Source organism: Scleropages formosus, chromosome 15 (genome assembly GCF_900964775.1).
Source record: "Scleropages formosus chromosome 15, fSclFor1.1, whole genome shotgun sequence".
NCBI classification, from domain to species: domain Eukaryota; kingdom Metazoa; phylum Chordata; class Actinopteri; order Osteoglossiformes; family Osteoglossidae; genus Scleropages; species Scleropages formosus.
In genome coordinates this window covers 16,180,295-16,205,498 of record NC_041820.1, presented here as the reverse complement: position 1 = coordinate 16,205,498, position 25,204 = coordinate 16,180,295, and the positions used below count along the sequence as shown (strand labels likewise).

General features: G+C 40.5%; 1 protein-coding gene across 13 annotated transcripts in view; it reads right to left on the bottom strand.

Annotated features, from left to right (window-relative positions):
• nrxn3a (neurexin 3a) overlaps nucleotides 1-23,054 on the bottom strand; it is a 223,762-nt gene extending 200,708 nt beyond the window's left edge. For 8 of the 13 annotated variants that reach the window (XR_001964926.2, XM_018727531.2, XM_018727538.2 and 5 more), the window contains exons 1-5: nucleotides 14,827-15,009; nucleotides 8,392-9,534; nucleotides 3,566-3,583; nucleotides 2,978-3,007; nucleotides 2,329-2,337 (exon numbers count right to left, since the gene is read on the bottom strand). Coding sequence is in view for 12 of the 13 variants with exons in the window: in XM_018727531.2 (XP_018583047.1) it covers nucleotides 2,329-2,337; nucleotides 2,978-3,007; nucleotides 3,566-3,583; nucleotides 8,392-9,088 (754 nt within the window). In the remaining variant the exon portion in view is untranslated. Of the gene's footprint in view, nucleotides 1-2,328; nucleotides 2,338-2,977; nucleotides 3,008-3,565; nucleotides 3,584-8,391; nucleotides 9,535-14,826; nucleotides 15,010-22,822 lie in introns of those variants that run through there. The other 5 variants (XM_018727536.2, XM_018727537.2, XM_018727544.2 and 2 more) reach the window with 2 other exon arrangements.
• Between the last annotated feature and the right edge of the window lie 2,150 nt (nucleotides 23,055-25,204).

Sequence of the window (25,204 nt, the reverse complement as noted above, 5' to 3'; positions counted from 1 at the left end):
TTTGATTATTAATGTCTTCTCAAGGTGAGCAAGCAGAGCATATCCTTAATAGAACCAAAGCTGATTAGCTAATTAGCATTTAATTTGCATAATGGCTGCACAATTCATTAGTTCTCATGTGAGCTCATCTGCATACCACATGGCTCGACCCCTTTATCCTTCCTCAAAAATTGCATTTATTTTCCTTTCTTACACAGCCTTTAGTGCTACATGCCATCACATATTATATAGTCTTCAAAAAAAAAAAAAAATCATCAGGAAAGTCATCTACAGGGTGTGATGGTTACACAGGGTCACACTGGTATAGCACAAGTGTTCATAAACATTGTTATTCATATTTAAATTAATCCATTTTAGTTAATTAAAATTAAAGGCCTTGCAAACGTCAACCTCCCTACATGTCCTTTGTAAACCCTTTCCTATCCTAGACCATCCAGACGTGTGTTCTGAGCTTTTTTGGCTACCTTAGAATTCTGCTGTCTTAACCTGGATTCCCAAAATTAACATGTAATGCCATTTTAACAGCACTACTTTCATTTACACACATAACCATCCTCATATTTGGGCTTGAAAGAGAAATGCAATCAAAGCCAAAGGGAACACATAGCCCGCTGACAGGTTCACATGAAAGAGGTAATACAATCCTGTTAGTCAGCATAATCACTGCAAGACAGGAAAATCCACAGTGCTCAGCTCAGAAAACCCTGATCAGGAGGTGTGCTCCTGCCTTAGAACATAGGCCTACAGTAGACTGGCCACCAGTCATGTGCCGCCAACTGTAATATCCAACAACAGGCCTTTCCTTTAACCACCAAGACACAGCTTTGTGATGACTGGGACAAGAGTCAATGGGCAGCTGCAAGGAAATCCCCAGCAGATGAAAGTGGAGAGCTAAAAATCAATACACTCCATGTTTTCTACACAGCACAACTGTGAGAATCAACAACACTCCATTTGAGTCAGTGGGAAGAAGGCATGAGGGATCCCCAAGCTCCCTGGTTTACAGATCTGACCATATTTGTTGATGTATGCCAGGCGGAACTTCCATATGGACCTGGACGACCACAGACGTGCTACTCTGTGAGGATGTCACTTTGGACACAGAGAGAAAGCCCAGGGCCACTACAGCCAGCTGGTGTTTGCAATCAATCTTTCATCTCTGTAAAACACTCGCACAGTGAAGTGCACATTTGTACTTCTACTTATGGACATCTTCAGTACAATACAGCAGCATTTGCCAAAGTCACTTGGACTTAACTAGCAAAAGCATACAGCTGATGAGTCCTTACTTTTACTGCAAAGATAATTATGAGACTGCGCTGTGGATCCGAGCCACTGTCACACATTGTCTGGTTAAGGTTCAAAATCTGAAGAAAATGGCATCTCCAATCCGTAGTGAAGTGAAAACCCAAACATTATGGATGGCCTTCTACTTTATACGCAGAATTACTTATTTATTACAACCATGTATAAACAGTACAGGCTATCTCTGGTTGTGATGTATGACAAGTATACACAAGTTTTTGAACTTATTAAATAAAGACGGTCTGGGGAAGTCAACTGATCTCTGAATGAGCACCTCCTTCCCCAACTAAACTTAATATAAGGAAAAAATTCTCTAATGGAGTTTTCCTGCCTGCAGGTCATTCAGGATTTACTCTACAGAGAACCTAGAAAAGACTAACATGAAACTTAACTCAAAATATCTCTGGCGAGTTAATAAGTATTTGACTGATGTTCCCTGATTGCTGACCTTCCAGCACAAGGCGAATGTGGGGCCAAATGTCAACGTAATACCCAATAAACACTCCATCTATTTTAAAGGAAAATGTAGGCATAATGCTTGCTGTTGTCTGTCCAAATAGTGCACCCACTTAAAGCAAGTATATGAAGAAAAAAGTTCACTGCAAAGTTTAAAAAACAGAAAACATTGGACAGCTGCCACATTATTGTAATTTCTCACAAGTAGCTGAAAAAGAAATGGCTTTCAAAATGATTTTCTCTGTTGGGAATAAAGACAAACAATGTACATTCCACCAAGCTCCAGTAGTATAAAATATGAAATGGCAGACTGGATAAGTAAAGGGAATACATGCCGAACAACCTTCAACACTCTAGCAATCAGCACTCACACCCCTCGCCCCCGTTCAATTCAAAGTTATTTAACTACCCCTTAATCACATCTAACAATACATTATCGCTAGGATGGGATGCGACATACAGAGATGCAAACAAACACACAATAAAACCACTGGCTAGTAACGTATCTTTGTATTAACTTGACAACACCTTAAGAAACAAAGAGAAAGTAGTAAAGAAGTGCAGTACCTTTTTTGGCTGTAGAAATGAACAGAAACAGAGATCCAAGAGAAGAGGTCCAAACATGAAGAGTCATGGCAAAAGAGGAATGGAGAGAAACTTGTAAGAAAGGGGTCTAAGAATGGAGCCCAGATGACAGACAGGACATTCATTTATAGAACACACAAACACAGCAAACAGGAACTGATCATTCTAAACAAGCAAGGTCTTGACCAGTCTGCAGAGCTCTTGCTTTTACACCCAAAATGACTGTAAGCTAAATATGGCCAAAACTTTTTTTATTTAACACAGATTCAGCCTAAAATCTCAAAGAGAGAATGGGTAAAAAAAAAAAGACTTCAGTTAAAAAAAAAAAGACCTTTGAGAGGGGAAAAAAAAAAAAAAAAAAAAAGCCTTTCCTGCAAATACTATGTTTTATCTATCCTGTTATTAAACTAATAATGATGTCTTCAGCAGACAATTATTAAAACACAGAAAGCAACAAAGTACAAAACTAAACAGCAGGACCAAAACTGAGCAATTATTATCCCCTCAATTAGTTAATGGATGGAAAAGCATTCTTCATCACAGCAGCATTAATAAGATCACCCACCACAACACCCACATGGGATGGTAACAGAAAGCATAAGGGGCGGGGGGGGGGGAGAGGGAGGCATACCTTGTTCTGCCATCATCATGTGAGAGAAACCTTGAAGGAAACAAATGGGAAGAGAAAGAAAGACAAGAGTTCAAAGACACGTGACCCACGTGTCAGTACTTTAGGTATCATGTCACATGTTTTACTGAGATGCAAAGCATGGCATTAATGACATTAAAGCACTCAAGAGGAAGCTTCAATCACAAGAGCTTCACGTTAAGGTGACTGTAAGCAGTATACCTGTATATACTGTACATGCAATGTTATCATCTGCCAGTTTACAGAAATACTTGTGCATGGTATTACATTGACCAGCACATACAGGTTTAACAAAAATTTGTTATCAGGCTCAGTAATGTAACACGAATTCCCGATTCACTAGTTTATCAATGAACTGTTACTATGCATCATGGAATACAACACAGTAACTTGTAATTTAAAACTAATTATTAATACTTTAACAGTCACAAAATGTTACCACTTTATAATATTAATTTCTAAAAATTAAATATTGTTTCTAGGATTTTGTGTGTTTTTTAAGCAGGCAGATTGCTGGATTTCAGCGTTGAGAAATACAAATCTTGCCCACCTCAGTACCATAAGACTCACCTGGCTCACTGTTCACCTCTGTTGTCGTGATTGCACGTTGGAAAATAAAGGGAAAAATATTGCATCATTAGAAACATTCTTTGCATGGACTTCATCATGAAAATCCATGAGACACCTGGCTCATGCAAAGGGTTGTTCTTGCCCTGTGCATGTCTGTTGAGATACAGAGAAAAGGTGCACACTATCAGAAGTTCCTGAAGAGCTCAGATGCGAATTGCACCAATAGAAATTTCAATGAAGTACGACAACAGACCACACAGGCCATAACTCCAACTCACTCATACTTTTTGTCCTTGTCAGGGTCTCAGTGGTCTGGAGCCTTTCCCAGAATCACTGAGCACCAGAGCAGAAGGGGTATGCTTTGGACAGGACACCAGTTCATCGCAGGGTAGCAACAAGCACACACATCCACTCGGTATGGGCAATTTAGCATTACCATATCAGCTGAAAGGCATGTGTCACTGGGAGAACATGCAAACTTCACACAGACTGAGCTAGTTTCACACCTACAACCAAACATCCCAGACACTGTGAGAGGCAACACGATCCATTGTGCCACAGTGCCGCCCTGCAACTCACATGTCTGAGGCATAAATACACAGAAGCAGCTCATAACCCTCCATTAAAGGGGGCATATACTTCCGCTGTTATAAAGCTTGCGCTGACTGACAGTCACACATCAGGCATTTTCACTGCAGATTGGTTCTTATCTACTACATTTCAGTCATTGCTGATTGCACACAGTTTCCTGCCATTGCAAAGAACAGGCTCAGCAAAGCTACACAGTTCAAGTGAAATTTAGGACCTGGACCAAGCAACTCAAAACTGTCATGGACATTTTCAGTTTCATGGAACAAGTGGATAATCTCACTTCTGCAGCCCAGTAGATCATAACAGGTACAGCACACAAAAACTCCAGAGAGACTAAAGCCATTTGCCTCACCATTTCATAAAAAAATATCTGAAATGCTTTTGAATCTTTAAACAGGTGCATTGCTGTTGTAAGCAAGGACCCTTAATTAGCCTTTGGCATAAACAACTATTAACAGTGCCTAATTAAGTCAAACTCCATTAAACGCTTTTAGTACTCAGAAATCGGACGTATTAGATATTAATTCAGTCTTGAAGCAATTCAGACTGACGTGCTTGGTCCCCAAACACGCCGTTCACACGGCTGTTCACTCCTATTACGTGTCGTGTGTAATCTGCTCTTCTTAAGAGCTACAGTATTTGCAATATTTCAGAGAATAAAAACCACAGCGGTCCTGAAATGCTCCTCACCAGTCAACCACATCAGTTCTGTCAGAAGGCATGAAGCCCTCCGTTCAGGCCTTGAGGAATAGGCCAGTTCATACAATGTCACTAGAGCCTCAGATCACTGGAAAATCATTAAACTAAAGTGGAAGCACGAGGCATGGTGCCTGATGGGGGATTAGGAAACGGAGGTGTGCATAAGTGTGTCCGCGCATGTATGCAGTTTCAAACAGCTGATCATAAATTGCAGTTACATCATGATTCTCTGCTATATTTATGTATATTATGATATAAATTATATTTGTAAATATAATTAATGTGTTTATATACCAGACTGAAAGGTAATTTTTAGGCAACAACTTCAGCATCTTAATTCAGATGAAAGTATTTCTTCCCATTTTTATTGACCTACTTTCTCAGAAAGATTATTTTATTGCATCTGACATTTTCTTGTGCGTTTCTTTCATTTCAGTAGTGAAGCTTTTAGGCTTCATTTGATTTAACACTTTACGTCTCCTATCGTTCTATTAATTGCTTTTTATCAACCAGCTTTATGTAATTATCCAGTGGTTTCTGTGAAGAATTCTAAGTTTAAGGAATGAAAATGTGCCATAGAGAATCCTAATACATATTCATTCCAACACTTCAGTTCAAAATCATTTCATCTTCCAGGAGCAATTAAAGTTAGACCTCAGCTATTTCATTTTAAACATCTCAGTGAAACACAATAATGTTATTCCCATAAAAAATAAATCATATTCTGTGCTTCAAAAAGAGCATTAATTTTAGCTGGAAGCAAATGCAACTCTCCCACGATATTAGACTAAAAGTACATAGTTCAGAACTATGCCTGGCAAAAACATTGGCCCTTGTACAAATACTAACACAATCCTCCTGGGATAACAGACTAAATGTGAACTGGACTGCCAAAGACTAATGTGGAGTGTGGCTGTGGCAGCTGTCCAACACCCAATATCCACCACATCTGGGGGCAGCTGTTTCATGGCCTGTCACAGCCATCTGGCCAGTCTGAACTGGACTGACTTCCTGTTGCTATCTCCACAATTGAAGTCCGTCTGTTTAGTCATTATGTCTTATCATTTTAGCATTCCTTATTATTTAAAGACATTACTTTGCATATTTTGCAGTGTCTATTGATTGCAATTAAAATACTATAGAGATAATGTCGTGGTCTATGCAGATGTGTCCACGTTAAAGGTACAGCATTGCTAGATAATGGAACAGTGAGTTGTATCTGCCGTCATAACAAGCCTCATTATTGCTTCTTATGTCTCTGGCACAAACAATAAGTATCACCAGTCTGTGATTGGGGAGGAGATTTAACATGGCCTTAGAACAGCTAGAAGATTATTGCTATTAATCCTTGGTGAATATGTAGTGTGCGATTTCACAGAGTGAAATAACAGAAAAGGTCTGTCAAAAGGTAACGATCCCTTGCTGCAGATTGCAAGATCTCCAAGCAAAGGTGCCACTATGTATTCCCAGAAGGAGATGTACGGAGTGGCTTCTTTGCGCACGTCTTTCATTCACAGCGCTGGCCTGCTTGTCGAGCAGGTTTCTCAGCCATCCACACAAAATTGTGCACAGCCCCGTAAACAAGGTTATTTTCTAGGATTGTCAGAACTCATGTTCACAGGCCAAGCCCATCAAAGATGCTTTTACACTCTGTTTAAGTCCCCTATCAGTAGACTGCAGGACAGAGCCAAGGAAACCAGACAAAAAGCAGAACTGTAATAAATCAAGTGGGAATGCCTGTCCACCCCACAACCCATGAATCTGTGCTGATGTCCAGACCAAGAGCGGGGCAGAGCCCGCAGCGCATGCCACTCCTCACACAGATACACCATGCTAACAGCTTGTTCTTTGCATCTGGAACGGCAGGAACACACAGCACAGGCACAAAGCCACCTCACATTCATCACAAATCAGGGTCGATTGTCCTCCCCCGTTTAACCGTCACTCAGCCATTTTCAGGGATAACCAAGTCACCCATCTCAGGTGTTGTGATTTCTGCAGTGAAAATGATCAGATGTGGGTGTCAACACACATTTCTGAACACTGCAAACTGAAGGACTTCTCAGTCAGTTAAGGTGGGGAAAAAAAAGATTTATTCTCAATAACTACAGAGTAACAGGAACCTTCTAAGTATACCTGCATATAAACTCACTGTGTCTAAGATTAAAGGGAATATCCAAGACACAATAACCTGTCTTGCTGGACATGCTTGTTTAGCCACTGACTGTGGGCCAACAAATGATTTTCTTAATTAAGGGAATGAAATACTTTTTGCATTTCCACTATGTGCAATTAAAGAAGACTGAGAAAAACATAACAGCGATAAATGCCTGTTATTTAGAAACAGGTGGGTAAAAGAAAAGCTACCAGCTGGGAGGTTGTAAGGAACTTTTGCTCAAATGAGAATTTTCTTCCAGATTTTCTTAAGCTCTCTAAATATGTAAATAGAAAAAGTGCCACTTTAAAAAGATGTGATGTGAACTCTCAGTAACAGAATATCAATGACTATATACTGTACAAAAGGCTGCAAAAAGAAGACAGCCAATTTATCACATGGAAAGTGTTACTTTTAAGATATAGGTCACTGTATGAACTGAGAAACTGACTCTCAGAAAGGCAAAAGCATTAGCTGCAGTGAGAGTGTGGGTCAACCGGAGCTTCCTCAACTTAGGGTCCCCCCAACCAGAACAATGCAGGTTAACCCTAACCCCAAAGATAAAAGGTTATTATTTTACTAAACTGTCACAATGTTTTTAATAGCATTCATATAAATAAGCTATAGCTTTTCATGCTGTGCATGCATCTGCAGCCAGTGATATCAAGGGATGACTTTAAAACAGTGATCATTCCACAATGAAATCGGCGTTTACGTGCACCATTTTGGAAAACAACAGAAATATAGAGTCCGTAACAAAAGGAGGAAATGCTGACAAAAAATACAATAATCCTCCCACGAATTTTAAAATTTTTCAGTAAGCACAATATAAATATTTCTGAAAGAAAAATCACTTAGTCAAGAAACGTAAGTCATTGATATAAATCACGAAATGCCTTGAAAAACCATTACTCTGAACCCCTCAGGGAGAGAACTATGTTCAAAAGTGAAACTGCACATCAGACAGCTTAGAGTAAGTGTTCAGCAGTGATCAAGAAAGTAACTTCTTATATTCCTGGAAGAAGAAACCAGAACACAGCATTCTGTACACATTCTTTTCTGGCTGACCTGCAGCAGCTGCCAAAAAATAAGAAAAGACCAGCAGAAATCAAGTAAGCCAAAGAGGGACAACAGGAGAACCAAAGAAAGGAAGGCCACTGAAGGCTCTGCATATGTCCCACAAAAATGTAACTTCCCCTTACCCTTTCCATCAAATATCCAGCTTTGGTTAGAACTAGACCATTGATACAACTGACCCCACCAGTCACACTGCTATAAGCTGAGCAGTCCAGCACATTGAAATGTGAGAACATGGCAATAATCAGTATATAATTTCTGGGTGCATGAACAGGCTAAAGAGAAAAATGGAGAAAAGGTTTACCTTGGTTGCAGAAGCGACCAACATACTCGGTTTTAGAACAGTCGCAGAGGGGCTCCCCATCCACCACAGAGCAGCTGCCCCCGTTCTCACAGGGATTCTCCGAGCAGAGGCCCTCCATGTCTAGGCCCACTCTCTGGCTGCTGAGCAGTCTGGGCTCCTGGTTACTGTACTTAAAGTCCATAATAACTCCCTTGAATGGTGGCTGTTCTTTCACCAGGGGCAGCGTCAGAGCTGATGAGCGAATGTCCTGTGGGACACCCCCCAGAAACAGGTCACTGACAATTTTCATGTACTGCCGCTGCGGTCTGACCTCTGCGGCCTTTGTCTCACTGTCCAGACTCAGGACAGTCCGCAGGTTGTACCTGCTGAGCATAACAAAGTGCCAGTTGCTGTCGTTGACCCTCTTGTCAGAGACGATTGTGGTCTCGGCACAGTCAATGCTGAATCGCAGCTGTAGCTTCCCCTCCACCACCATTAACTGTAAAAAGTCGCAGTAGCCCCCATCATCAAAATAGAGGAGCAGGGCGGTAGATGAGTCTGTCTTGAACTGAAAGCTCAGGTCACTTCTGGTGCTGGCGTCCCAGCGAAGGTAGCGAGCCCACTGGCCTGGAGCCCCCATAAACTCCAGGCCCAAACAGAGGCCTAGAAAAGTACTGAGCAGCAAATGCACCTTCACCCAACAGCAGAGGGGATTCATTGTAGGCTGCACAGGTAGGTGGGGGGCTATAATCCTTAACAGTAAGATACCATTGAATTTGCTTTGGTTCAGAGGGTGGTATTTCCAGTGAATATTCCACAGTATGCACAGAGGAATATGACACCAAAAAGGTTTGACCAAAAAGAAAAATCTTTCAGCTGGAACAAAGAGCCAGTGAGAAAACAAGAGGCAGTGCCAAGGCCATTTAAATAACACTGCACTCCTGGACTCAGCCAGCCTTGGGCTCCTTCGGAGGAGAAGCGGTAAGGAGGAGGCCAGGGGAACTGTCTCGTCTTCAGGCTACACAGCGGAGACCACAGGACCTCACCAAGTCACATCCCACTAAGGTGACTGCTCCATCTTCTTGTAGTAATGCAGAGCTCTTCATATTGTCCTCAGGGCTGGCTTGGTGCACCAGACTGAAACAAGGTCCTTCAGTCTTGTCACTGCCAAAAACAAATAATAGGCCAATTACATTCAACACCTTTCACACAACAACAGGACTTGTTACTATCAACAACTCACACTTCTTTCACTAGGCATTTGTCCTTATACTGGCACAATGACCCCATGTGTATGATTACATGGTTTCAAGTGAGTTTGCCTGACAGCATCTTGCATCTGTACATTTATTACTGCAACAGAAGGCCTTGATATGTCATTCGACAAAAATTTGATTTTTTTTCCCCATAATGAAACAGTTGAGGTGGCTAGTATTGAAATCTAATTAAAAGTTTTCCAGCCATTTTCCTCGGAAGGTTCTTCTGTGTTATCGGTCATCTTCTGTGTAAATTACCCACATTCTTCTCATGGCAGCCCCAGCTATCAATCAATAGCACCGTGTCTGTCTTTATCTGATGATGGTAAATTAATGGATGTCCATTGGAAAAGCTTCAAACAATATTAAGGCATATGCATAGTAGTCTATACAACTACATGTCCCTCTCTTCCACTGTGTGAATGCAATATCATTAAGCTGGAAAAAAATGGAATCACTGCTGTATTTTAAATTTTTATTGCCCAAAAATATTCAAGCTTTCTCACACTGGAATAACCCTAACCCTAAGGAAGCAGAATAAAATAACAATGCATTTCATAAACTACAAAAATGTAGCTGTCTCAATAGGGTTTTAAGCAAAAAATATAAGCTCCATTGACACAAACAAGGAAAGGTATATGACTGCATAGAATCAGTCCAAAACCCTGAACTGAAAACCCACAAATCTGTGCCGTTTGAATTAGTTATGCATTTTGCAAAAATTAGCTGTTAAAACAATAAGCATGTTTACCACAATGAATAAAAAGGAAATGTTTTAGAAAATAAAGAAATGAATTTGGATATGCAAGAGAGACAGGCCAGGATTCAACATTTTAATACAACTAAATTATTGAATCAATGGTGGCACAGTACTGACAGTATTTTTTAATATTAAAATATGATTGCCATTTAATATATTAATATTAAATTATTAATATATGATTACCATTTGAAAGCCTATGATTGATTCCAAATTTACCTATGTTGTGCAAGACAGTACAAATCCCTCATCTGACCTATTCCTCTACCAATAAACAATACACTTTGCCACACTTTGGACTGACAGACCAATTTATAACATGACCTTAACCGTATTAAAGTGACTCAAGATAAATGTTCCCGTTACACCTCCATGAACTACAATAAGCAATGCAAATATTTAAGGATTAGGAACAGCAAGCATAAAATCAGCATCATTAACATATCACAGTTTATCAGGGTTCCAAATGAACCCTTTTCTAAATGAGCAGATTATATTCATGAATTCATGTTTGCACTCAGATCTAAAACCACCGTTGACACTTCAAATTGAATGTTGGCTTTTTAAGCACGAGTTTGACTTAATCCGGCCATTCAGTCTCGTCCGCTGCTGCCTGCACCCCCCTCTGTACAAAGCCCTTTTGGTTCCACAGTGGAGGAGTTCCAGTTTCAGGGCCAACAATAAATGGAAACATAATACACAGGAACCTAGAAGACAGGTTGTAAGAGACAATGGCCCCACCAGTCATAGTGTTTCCAATGAGGTGGGACACAATGAGGGTCTCCTGCAGTCTCCATCCCTGCACAGCTTATCCAGTAAGAGCAAGGCGCTACAGACACCCACTACTGTACACCCTGCATAACTTCAGCATCCATTTGGGTACCATTTTTATTGTATTGACAGGAACAGCAATGAGTAACAGTATGCTGAAGGTGAAAAAGGCTAAACTGTGCAAGAAATTGTGACTGATGACGCATGCAAGATGTGTGTTCAACGAGACAATGCACATCATGGCAGAGGAGACTGCAAATTCAGATCCTCGATGAAACAATAAGGAGAGATGGACGAGAAAAGAACAACCGTGAAATCAGACACACATTAATGAAAACTGTCAACAACTGTCCTGGCAAACCGCGGGGTTCATAGTGCAGCGGTTTTGCCGACGCACCTAAATTGCACAGCAACAGATTCTCAAAATGATGCCACAAAATGCATCCTGCAACAATCAAAAACAAAGAAAAAAGCTAAAGGCAGCTTAACATTCTCCTATTGAATATAGTGAGACACATCTAACACATTCCACCTCATTTTCAATGCAAGACACAAGAAAGAACAGGCCTTACGTGACGTCATAATTTTGCGGTTCCTGCCCAAACTGCAGAGGCTAGCCATCTTTGTAGAAAAAGACAAAATTCCGCCTTACCTGCCCCACCCCCCTAAAAAGTGTAGGGATGTTGGTCGGGCATTGCTGAGGACACTCGCCTCATAACCAGCTGCGCTGACATTTCTAACGTAAAACACCTGCCAATATTGCTTTAATATTCATTTTTACTAACACTAACATTTAATTTCATGTACGTATCATTTAAAAGCAAGCAGCCAACTGTACATGACATTCATCAAAATAAAGATGAAATATGTTCAATTCGGGTTTGTATTATTTTTCTAATCAGAGTCCAGTTGTCCCTCAAGCAGAATTACTGAGGAAGAGACAATATTCCAAGCTTGTGGAAAACCATTTTATGTAGGAGGGTGTTTTATGTATGGTGCTGTGTGCACTTCATTCTTATACTGAGATACAGTGTACAATACATTATATTCAGAAATATAAATGTAAATAAGAGGTGCTAATATGTTTTAAATTGTACACTGCGTACTCCGTTACCAGACGTGCTCCCCCCACCTGCATCACTGAGAAAATTAAATAACTTCACAAAAATATTTTATTTTCTTAACTTGTAAGACATAGAGGCCAGCTTTATTTTGTATATTTATGTTCCCTTTTTCGTTAAATCCCAGGTGTTTTACCCACTCGTTTATTATGATAAAGAAATCGAACGTCTAAATGACAAAAGGCACTTGACAGTTTTTTTTTTTTTCCCCATCAAGGGCAAATAAAAAATAGTTCTACGTTTAATTTTTATTAGCTTGTTTGTTTGGCTAATTGGTTTAATCAATGCGCCTCTAAACAAAAAGATTACAAATACCGTCTTATTTACGTCTTCATACAACAGTTCGCTTATGTTCGTTGCAAAACAGTGCGGAAAGCAAACAGTCCTAGTTTAACCATAAAATAGACGTAATACGTTTTAGACACAATCTTACATAATTGTGTAACGAAGCATAAAATCGTAAATATGGTCAAAATATAAAATTAAACGGCCTCACTGAATCCGTGACGAGGTACAAGATCAGCGAAATATTCAAGGACATGGAAAAGAATAATTTAAAAAAATAATTCAAATACAACATAAAATAATTTCATTTGAAATTAATTCAAATTAGTCTTCTAAAACACGTACACAAGAAAATCTCATCTCCGATTCTGTCGTTTTCTTTTTTAGACAGCAGGCATACAATAATACTTTTACAATATTTAACATGTGTATATTTCACACATAATATTTCAACCTTAATTACCAGAAAAAATAAGCACAATAATGCAGGGGGCCAATAAAAACAAACATCTTTCAGATGTTTTTACAAGCGCGAGTACGTGTGCAGACACACACACACAGAAATAATTCAGACTATTCTGTCTAATGTTTAAAATTTAGTATTTAGTAGAAATTAAAGGAAGCACAACTTCTCGAACACACCGACAAACCTCTCCTTCATATGCCGGCTATATTTGGCACTAAAACAGCACATATTTCCACCAAAATTATAGAACAACCCTAAAGGTTTCCTCTGCCGCTGTTACAGTAAAGAAAACAACTGATACATTCAAGTATCAAAAAGTTTTAGAGAATACAACGAAGATCAGTACATCCTAAAGTAGCATGAAAAGTATTTGGTGGAAAAATAATTTTTCCAGACGGAAGATTAATAAAAAGGATGCTCAAACCGTAATTTAAATAATGTAGAAAAAAGAAAAGAGTGAAGGTGTTCACAGACCGTTGGTTCCCTGTAGGTTTGGCCCTGAGCTCGTGAGCGACTCCCCGAGTCCCGCGTACAGCGATCAATGTTACATCTTATTATAGAAAAAGGCTACATTTCATATGACATCGAAAATAATTTATAGTGTAATATCTTGATTAATCAAATCTCTTTCACGTTACATATTTTCCTTCCTCTTTTCCATTTCAACTGACAGACTCACAAAACACGAAAATATCCGCAACATCTTGTATGTGTTAAAAACTCGATTGACTGTCTTTTTACGCCTGTGTTAAGTAACTAGGTGGGGAAAGTGCTTAAAACAATTTATGGGATCTGTTCAGATATCTTGGCCTCTTTTAAATAAAAGCATATTTTAATAATTCTGTCTCAAGATCAGCTCCTTACAGACAGTAGTGTAAATGCTCCATGTTGTGTGTGTGTGTGTGTGTGTGTGTGTGTGTGTGTGTGTGTGTGTGTGAGAGATTGAGTGATATTCGGTGGTGTAAAATTAAGGTCAAAGCTGGTGATTAAACTCAGTGGGACCTTATCACCAGTAAGCAGATAGTGCTGATGGTAAAAGTCACATGACGAATTTAATTTGCTTTTTAAATGTAGATCTGCTTTCCCCGAAGATAAGCGGGAGCGGCGAGTGAAATGTGGCTTTGCACGCTGGGAACGGTACGGGGCGTTTTAACGTTCCCCAGTGCGGCGCTCGGACGAATCGTATTTATTATTTAGCGACTCTTTTTTAGAAGCGAGAAAATTCGTGCAGTCCGGGAACCAGTCCCTTTCAAACCCACCTTTTACTTATACGACTATTTCAGTAGCGATTCCATTGCGCTTCTCCATAAACCAACGTGTACAATTTATTACATGTCCAAATCTAAAAGGAATGTCTCTGCACCTGCATAAAGATTCAAATGCCTTAAGTTATTCCGCTTGCCTCAGGCAATTCATCCAATTCCATAACTAAAACATTAAACAAGACTTCGAGTCGGACCACCTTCCAGCGCAAAAACGTATATCACGAAACGCCATTTAGGATCACAACGTTTCGTCAGTCACCAATTTTAAAATAATTCAAGGCATTCGGAAAAACAGCATTTCTCATACTAGAAGCACACCTAAAACTTAATAAAAATCTATTCTGTGATGCCATTTTGGAATGAAGCTCAAGAAAACAAAAATACCCTTCTAAACTATATTCATCCGTAAGAAGCGTAACAGTTCAGTTTTTCAAACTGTATACTTGGAAGTGTAGTTGCATAAGTTTAAATAAAAAAAAATGTTGTGAACATCACCCAGTGTTATCTGGGCTGCTTTTAAAACAACACTGACCTTCGGCAGGGTAAAGATATCCAAAAAACGTTAATCCACATTCAGTCCCTATGGCATTTTTTCAATGTTTAGGTCCACGATGAGCGCAGGCTCTTGGGGTGTTGTCTTCAGCAGTGTCGCCGTCCCCGTCGGTGTGTAAGAGCTCATCACAGAGCGCCGTCCGCCGTTCGCTCCGTGCCACTGATGGACTATCACGAGATTTTCACACACACGCTGCACGGTCCGCCCTCCACTCAGTACCCAGCACGCCATTTAAAGGCGCAGCCTGGGAAAGCCACGCTGATCTTCTGGGTGTGTGGAGCTGGGCTCACACACTTTGATGTTAAAGCACAAGTCACAGTGATCATCCGCACCAGCCATGTTTACAACATCATTGCCCGTCATCTTTGTACAGTGTTTCACTTACTGCTAAATCGGGAAGAGCTGCCTTCACTAATTGCACTAAAAAGCTATACACACGACTTCCCTACGCACACCTAAATCTAACATTTGGTCCATTTTGCGGTAGGAAGATGAGCCTTCACGCTGAACACAGGGGTTCTAATACACTCACACAGCAGTTACAAAATGCCTGTCTACTTACGCTTCAGTACAACAAATATTGGAATGTGTTCCCAGCAGCACAACACAATAAGCAAAGAAAACAATTCAAAAACCAAAGTACACATTTCATGATGTCGTGCAAAACCTCTCCTACACTGAGCACCAAGACTGTACATCAGATTAAATCAATTATTAGCCATCAGAATCAAATAACATACGTGCACGGGTCTCAATGGCCTTTTCTAGCTGACAAATTAAAAGCACCTTGCGAGAGTAATGGCACACTGTACAAGAGCTGTTCGGAAGCACACGAGGACGCGCGCTGTCCGTGGTGCTGATTGTCGCATGTGTCTCTTTGGCAAAAGAATGATTATGTGAACGTTTGGGGGAAAAGCCTCTCAACTACTAATCGCGTACTTCTTAAGTAAGTGCAATGAGCTGCAACACACGCGTTTAGCAGGTTACATTCTATCGATTTTAAATTATTTTCTGGAGTGGAAACAAAGACTAACAGTTACTTACAGTACATGATGACAATATTTTCCATAAAAATCAGATCTAAAAGCACGCCAATAAGTAGCTGCAGGTTTAAGGATTATTTCAACTTAATGCGACCTCTTAGTGCAGCTGCAATTCTCAAAAAAAACAATGATATTGCAGTGAGATATGTGTTTTTTCCACAGTACCTCAACATGTACTCCACAGTAAACACTGGATTAACCGTCTATCATTTAAAACTGTCAGTTCCTTATGCAGATTCAGGAATGGACACATTAATATGAGAAATATTGTTCTATCATTAAAGAACTGCACAATCTTTAAACTCAGGGAAATAATTGTGGGATAATTATACAAACCTCTGGTTAATCTAAAATATCGCCTTTATTTTTTAATTTTAAAAAATTAAAGAAACATCACTATCAGTGGACCGCAAATGTCTGTTGCATTTCCTACCAAGTTGTAACGTAGCATGGTTGTGCTAAACTCTACTAGCAGTCTGGTCATTTCGCAAGGTTTCATCTATGGTTATACAATATAGATAAAAACTACACAGATTTTTTTTTAAACATATTGATGGTAACCACTGCTTTTCAATACCAATGAAATGGGGGAGATGTGCATATATCTTGAGTCCTAACTGTACAGGTAAAACCCAGTTAAAAATGACTGACAAAGTAAACCAACCAACCAACCCACAGAGGTCAACCACCGCTTGTCCTGAGCGGGGTCGTGGTGAGGCAGAGCCTAACCCGGCAACACAGGGCGCAAGGCTGGAGGGGCAGGGGACACACCCAGAACAGGACACCAGTCCATCGCAAGGCACCCCAAGCAGAGCTCGAACCCCAGACCCACCACACAGAGGGCACTGGTCAAACCTGCCATGCCACCACCTCCCCCAAAGTAAACTAACACCTGGCCAATCTTTTGCCACCTCACAATAAACACTCCCTGTTGCCTCATAAACATAATTAACCACAATAAATTCAAACAAAGTGACAGTTGCAGTAGTTTTCACAAAATAAGATGACATTTCCCATATTCTATCATTTAGCACAATCCCTTTCAAGCACATTTAAAGGTTTCCACATTAACCTCTTCTCAACTGAAGATTAACAGTATTTAGCAACATACAGTTAAGATCAAAACATGCACTAACACAGCTCAGTCTGACATATGGGAACTGGCAGAAGGAAAGATCAGACCTAATCACAAAAATGGGATCTGAGATGGTTAAAGGACAAATTAAACCAGGGAACTAATGAAAAGATCAGTTGCTTAGCTAATGAGAGAGCAGAGAGCTCTCGAGAGAGTGCAGGTAATGGGCTCTGTGATGCATACACATACTGCCTGAGCAGGTGGATGTATGTGTGTGCGGTGTGCTGGGAGAAATTACACAGTCCTTCAACAAAGGTTAACACACCTTAACTGAAACCAAAAAGGACTCACTGTTAAACCTGACCATTTACCGCCAATGTACAGGCAAAATGGGACCTAACAGTTGAAAAAGGGTTTTTTTTCCTTAGGAATTAACACAAGAAATGTTTACCAACAAAAGCCAAGGCTTAAAAACAACCATTTGCTACAACAAAGACTCAACTGTAAAACAAACAGCAAAGTTTGTTAAAAAAAAAAAAAATCTTGCATTATGTATGAATTACTTTCTCCAATGCAGCCATAATTTTACTGAACGGTACCAAAAGCAAAAAAAAAAAAAAAAAAACAAGTCAAGCAGATGTTGAGACAATTTCAGCACCAGCGGTACCTGGCTAATGGGCTCTCATTCACCTGCATCATACATTGAGTGTAACATAGGTGTGAGAGGTGCCTCCTTGCAAGTTTCTCACATCTTACAATGGCCCTGGCCTACACTAAACACCACCACACCTTCCAAAAGTATGCTCTCTCTTTTCTGAGATGATAAACTGTCCACGGCAGCTTCCCTGAGGCTCTTAGCTCATTACATAGGTTGGGTCAATGCTATCAAACCCACACACCAATGTTCCTGATGACACAAAGTGCTCTTTCTCAGATATATTTAAATACCCATACTGAGATGTCATACTGACTCTCAAGCAACTGTGAAATTATTCCTGAACTCACCCCAATAAAAGCTAAAGAAACTAATGTTTAAAATGAAAGATTTTGTCCATTTTATTTTCTATCTTCAGAAAGTGTACTAACTTTTAAATAAGACATGTCAAGTCCATTTTACATTTACATTTATTCTCTTAGACACTTTTCTCCAAAGCAACTTACAATGGATACTATGTAGTGTTACTAGCCCACACACCTTATTCACCAAGGTGACTTACACTGCTAGATACGCTACTTACTTAAATTCATCCATACATCAGTGGAACACACTCTCTCTGTGTCACTCACACACTATGGCAGAACCTGAACAGAATGTCTTTGGACTGTGGGAGGAAACCCACGCGGACACAGGGAGAACATGCAAACTCCACACAGACTGAGCGGGTATCGAACCCGCATTCTCTCACACCACCCAGGCACTGTGAGACAGCAGCGCTACTTGCTGTGCCACTATGTTTCAGGATTCATTATCCTTACGGGGACATTTTTTTTTCCAACGAGCTTGACGAAACAGGATACATATTCATATTTAAAGCATACAGTGTAGTGCACTTGAAAATACATGTATACAGGCATATTAGCTGTCAGCCACTGGTATACAGAAACCTACTCTTCACACAGACTTTCCAGGTGTACAGATGCTCCAGCTCTCAAAGACAACTTTTACACAAACACAGGTATGTATATATAAAAAAAAACATATATTAACTTAGGAACTGATTCAAAATAAACTAACAGGCACATAGTGTACTATATATTTTGCCTCACAAATTCATATTTACTTTATGTATATAGATCCTTTCACATACATTGTGTCACAAAGGCATCAGAAACAGAACTCCTTCCTTTCAGCTCTGCCTCACCAGTAGGCTCTGTGACCAGTAAGAACCTTTCTAGTCAAAATATCTGGTACAGTCAATAAGTTCTAAGAGTGACTGCCATGTGATGATGTGCCACATCTTTTGATGGCTTGGAACCACAACGGTGTCACACAATGGGCAGTCTTAAAACTTATTTACTATACCACATAGTAGCCTCTACAGAGTGAGTAAATGTCACTCTGGGATAATCCATCTTGGGCGATACACACACCCCATTAACTGTCATGAACAGAAAACCTCATATGCCCTCTTTTACTTGTATTCACAAATAAAACTCAGAAGGAAAGCTCCAGCCTCATGCAAATCCTTGGGCAAAACCCAGGTGATGTTTTGCCATCTTGTTTTAATTGATTAGGCTCAGTCTGGCTCAAAATGTACAGACTTCAAGGAGGAGCAGCAGCAAGTTTAGCTGAAGAAAGGGTTCTCTGATTTAATAAGAAAGTCTTTGACCAGTGTGTAGGTATAAACCCTTGTTCAGGATTATCCCAAGTCACGTCACTCAGATGTGTAGTAAAAGGCTGGATGCCACCTGGTATATATTTGGCAAGTTGAATCATAACAGTTACAACACACTCAGTATGTTTTCTGTAAAAATTCTCACATCAAAATCTGTCTCACTATGCAGAACAGTTTGATGTCCAAATTTGATATAATGTAAACAAACTACTATATTGTGATTATCTGAGCAACTTTTTGTGCAATTGATGGATTCTCTTTAGGACTGGCAGAAAAGACTGGAAAAACAGTACCTCATCTGTACTCAAAACAAAATCTGTAAATACTGAAAGCAATTTACAGCAGGTATGCTTTTTAAAAAAATCAAAAACTGCAAATGTTTCAGTATTTCACCATTCATTACAGAAAATGTTTGCTAATATGTTCATGGAATTCTGTTTCAGTATACTACGGAAATATGAAAGTAGATATAAGACTATCACTAAGGGTTGGCAGACTGTAAATGAAGGTGCTGGAATACCCCCCAGCAGCAAGCTATAAAAAAAAACCTGCATTCTCACACAGGTCCAAACAGTCATAATTCATTAGACAAGATGAATTCCTACTCGTTCTACTGCATACAAGTTTATTCACAGATGTAGTCTAATGGAGATGACCACATTTTCCTCATGGAAAACAGCAGGACTGTTTTTCAGGTTTTTTTGTCAGTGGATACAGGCAGTGGAGGCCTGGTGGGGAAGTTGTGTGGGACCCTGGATCCTTGACAAGCCTCAGCAGACTTCCTCTCAGCTACTCCTCAAGGATCTCTCCTGAAAGGAAGACTGATGTTTTTTGTTTGGGAATCCAAATGGTTCGGTTCAGACTGACCAGTTCTATGAGGGATTTGCGGTTCTCCCCATAGCCTCCACTGTCCAGGTTCATTCGGCTGCCAGTGAAAGGCTGTTTGCTCATACAAAGCATTTAAAGTGCAGCCTATAGCAGCATCAGATAAAACACGCAAAATAAACACGGTCGTGGGGAGCCGGAGCTTAACCCAGCAACACAGGGCACAAGGCTGGAGGGGGAGAGGACATACCCAGGACGAGACGCCAGTCCGTCGCAAGGCACCCCAAGCAGGACTCGAACCCCAGACCTACCGGAGAGAAGGACCCAGTCAAACCCACTGCGCTGCCGCCGCCGCCGCCACCACCACCCTATTAAACTGATGATAAAAACATTAATAATGCCAAACTTTATTTAGCTGACACCTTTATTCAAGCTGACTTAGTTTAAGTCTGAATAAAACAATAGTGTGGTTAAAACAGGATAATCCAGGATGACATACTATACAGCAGCAAACACAAGATCAACCTAGGATTAGATCAGACAATCATTCTCATTAAAAAAATATAAACAAACCCAAGAAAAACTACCAATGTTAGAATGTTACAGAGGGAAAATTATTGCACAAACATGAACAAAAATGAATTTCATATAGCTAAAAATAGCTAAAACCACAAAACTACATACTAAAAGTATTCCTCATTCAGAGGCAGTATTAATTCATAATAATTAAAAAGATTCTAATAACTGAATGCAAGAAAATAGCTACAGATGGTGATGAAGAAAACTGAGGTTTACACTATGAACACTAACGGAGTTACTTCCCATTCATTCCCTGAAGATAAAATCCAATTGTGCCTGTCCTTTGCATATACATGTGAACCTAAGTAATCTTTCAACTCATTATTCTTGAGTGAAGTTTTATCACATGGTGGGAAAATAACCATTGGAGTATTCAATACATGAAAACAGGATTACCAAACCAGGTTGACTGCTACTGAATGTGCTAACCGGTAAAAGAGAACCTCTGAGTTATGGAGTCCCGCTGGTCCGTGTCCATTAACTAATGAGTAGCACAAAGTCCCTTTGGGTGTCTTCAACGACCCTGCCCAGATGTGGTTCAAACACAAAGTCAAAAGTAACAAATACGCAACTCAGGGGACAACACTGATTTCCTGCTTTATCAGCCAGCCCCTTATCTCCAGTGTGACTCTGTTCCTGCAATGATAAAATCCCAGTTTAACTGCTAAAGCAGTTATTTTTCAGTGAAGTTCAAGAACAGAACATTTTTACCACTATGCGATATATGCTTCCTATTAATGTATCGTAATCTTGAGACTAATATTTATTGGTAAAAGTGTTTCAATAATAAATTCATTCAAAATATTTTGAATACAGTGCATTGTGAAACACTTAAGAGTCATTATGACCAAATTCTACAGTTAGCAGTTATATATAGTAGTTATATTCTGCGCCCACAAGGCGAACTCACCACTACCACTCTGCATGTGGAATGCCACGTTTCATATCTGTGGTGAAATGACTTGAACGAAAGCATCATGCAAGCCTTCTTTCAAAATGAAGCAGCACTTACAGTGCCTGTAGCAATGTTTTTTCACCCCCAAAGGAAAAAATGAAAATGTTCTATGACAGCGCAAATGCAATTCACTTGAGGCTAACTATGATCACACCTCATTTCCATTCCACTTTACATCTGAATAATCAAATAATGCTTCCAGGGCAAAATAAGCCAGCATGATAGAAGTATGGCAAAAAACACGAACATTTCGTTATCTTTAAAACTTGCATCAGATTTTTAACAAAAACACAATTTGTTGAATGACATAGATAGCCACACAATTTCACACCCACCATTTGCATAAACTACAATGATCTTCTAACAATATAAAATATGAAAACTAAGTGTAGAAGTGTATCAGTATACAATGTTTAAATACTGAGTACATATTAGCACAGTTCCAGGGTACAGTGGAATTTTGCAAAGGTTTCTCTCTCGCTCTTATGCAGCACACACCTTGTGGAGGAGAAAGTTAGATACAGAGAGAAAATGCTTCTGCATTATGAGATATTAAATATGTTGCAATTAATTTCCAATATCATTTCAATCTGGTAGAAAAATTGTGAAACTAAAGAAATGTTTTTTAAAAAGAAACATAAGGCCTGAGTTCAGTAGGTTCAAGAGAAACTTGCAGCTATGGGGCACTGGTCTGTAGACAAGCCAAGGGACCCTGAACTACAGTACAGTACAGAACATGGGACTCAAAAAAGGACAAATTACATTTATAAAGCTTGGTCTAGTCACCTAAGCACATTGTGTCACAAAAATGTTTTACCAGGATGCATTAATGTGTAAAAACAATATAAAATTTATCTTCGTTTTCAACCGCGTGTGCTCTTAAAAATGCCAACTTTGTACTTATTTTAAACACAGACAGCAGAAACTGAAACCGCAGTTAGGCAGCAATGTTAATTTAATGATTAATTAAATTTAATGACTTTACTCCTGTTTTTTGTTGTGTTTTACATGGCTTTCTCTGCCAACGACCCGCGTCAGTTACTGGCCAAAAAGTATCACACACAGACACTTTTCCTTTACAAATAATGATAATTCACAGCCGGGGATCTTGCTTGCCAATATTATATATAAAACCCACGCAATGTAAAAGCCAGTACTTTACCTCAAGGTTTTACTCTGTACGTCTGCAGACATCAGTATTCTTATATTAGAAACAAAACTGGCTCTTCTTTTCTTCGTAACTTGTTTCAAACTTGACTTCTTACCTACCCACACAAGTAAAAACCGAGTTCGTAACAGAATTCATTTGTGGGGCTTTACGGACATTACATTTTCAAGAAAGGTTTACTGTGTGACAGAAATTACTAATAAATGATTCCCTAATGCTGACTACATTTCACTGTATTGCACGGTCACTCGAACTTTCTAGACTGCGCGCTTATCCCTGCGCGCGCACGCACGAACGCACGCCCCACACACACAAGCACTACTGCTTTGGACTTTGCCGCCTTTTCGCACGACGTTCCCGCCCATTTTCGAACCTAAACGCCCCCTTCGTTTCTCGGTTCAGTTCAGCGGGCGGGTTAATGTGCGGATTTCTTTTTATTTTGGGCACACAAAACATATGTTCTGAGGGTCGATTTCTTTTCCTGTTATTTATTCCCCTTCACATCACCTCACGTCCGTTTTGTTTCGGCGCCTCACAAGCAGGAGGAACGCTGTTTGCAAAGCTGCTTCTCTGATCATGGCGGGCGCAGATGGGTGGCGTCTGGTGCCAGAGCTCCCTTACGACGCCCGTGATGTCACTGTCTGTCTTGAGAAACTGGATTTTTCTGTCCTACATGGCATCAAACACCGGCCGGGGGCCTGTAGCCAGTACATTTCTTCTCACACTGAGTTTACTTGCTCTGTCCCCGCTCGCCTCCCACCTCTGTGTTAATTATAATAATTAAGCTGCCATCTTCCGCAATCTCTTTGTCTTATTTGTTATCATGCTTCTTCATTTTCCATTAAGGCGAACATAACTTACATACACTGACTGCAACCATGCAACGGAAATAAGAATGTGTGCAGTCACTGTGGAAAAAAAGGCCTTTTTTTAAAAAAAAACTGTCTTCTAGTCTGTAGGAGTGCGGAAGGGACGCCGCCGCTCCCGTGTATCCGGCGTATCCTGAGTCCCAAAGACATCCGCACCTCTCCTCCTTTTCACAGAATGATGTGCAATAATGGCGTACAGCAGCACCGGAGAGGGGCTTTGAAGAGCAATCACAGTAATTCATAACTTTAAACCATTGTCTTTGGTTGACTAATGAAACACATTTAAAGATTTTAATTACAGCCCAAGGGGGGTGCAGTGGCGCAGTGGGTTGCACCGGGTCCTGCTCTCCGGTGGGTCTGGGGTTTGAGTCCCGCTTGGGGTGCCTTGCGATGGACTGGTGTCCCGTCCCGGGTGTGTCCCCTCCCCCTCCGGCCCTACGCCCTGTGTTGCCGGGTAGGCTCCGGTTCCCTGCGACCCTGTATGGGACAGGCGCTTCAGAAACTACAGACCAAAGCTCAGTGTGTAACCCCAGACATTAACATATTTGAGTCTATATTTAAGGAAATAAAATGAGGACTCGTCCAGGTGTGACCGTTACAGCCATTCACATTAAAATTAACGACAAATTCACTCATATCTCATTTTTGGGAGTCCAGTAACTTCATTCATACACTTGTCCGAACGTTATGTAGCGACTAAGGAAATGAACTTTTGCCCAGACCGATGCACTTTCGTACCACTGAGCAAAGTTTTTTTTTTTTTCTTCAAGAAAATATTATAGAAGAAGCATAAATAAATACATTTAAGAAATCTAATCTCCCTAAATTCCTCAGCCCAGAGAAGTCAGTCTTAGTGACCGGCAGCCAAAGAGTACAGTAATGGATAATGTTGCATTGCGAGGGTCCTGCTAAATGTCACGACACCGACTCGGGAACGAAGAACTCGCTTTTGCTCCTGAGGGAAACAGACCGGGTTTAATGATGCATGCAATGTGGCCAACGTGTTCCGACCAGTCCGGGACCGGAGCGAACCACGTGTCCCGTGCCGTAGCGCGTGAGCCATCGGGTTCTTCTGCCAAGACAGCCCACTGGTCCACAGAGCAGCACGGACACATTGGAAAGAGCACGCGGCGCCAGAGCAATCACATTGTGTGCAGGGATAGAGTAACAACAAGTTCACCATTTTCCAAGAGCCCTGTATCACATTTGCCTTCTGAAGTATTTTCCCTATCGTGGGGCGTGGAGTACATAATGAATTCAGAGGCCTAATCCCCCTGGATTAAGTGTATAGAGAGCGTGGAGGCGAGAGCTTTCCCTAGAGGACCCTGCGGTATGCGGTCGCAGCCCTGGCTGTTGACAGAGTGAATGTCGCCAAATTTGATGAGGACTCTTCGGCGTCCCAGTGGAGTTTGAACACTTGATCCTCGTGTTCATCCTGAAGAGGAGGGAGCGCCGACTGTAGTACCGAACAAGGGCGCCCCTTCTCGAGTCGGCGCCAGGATCATAA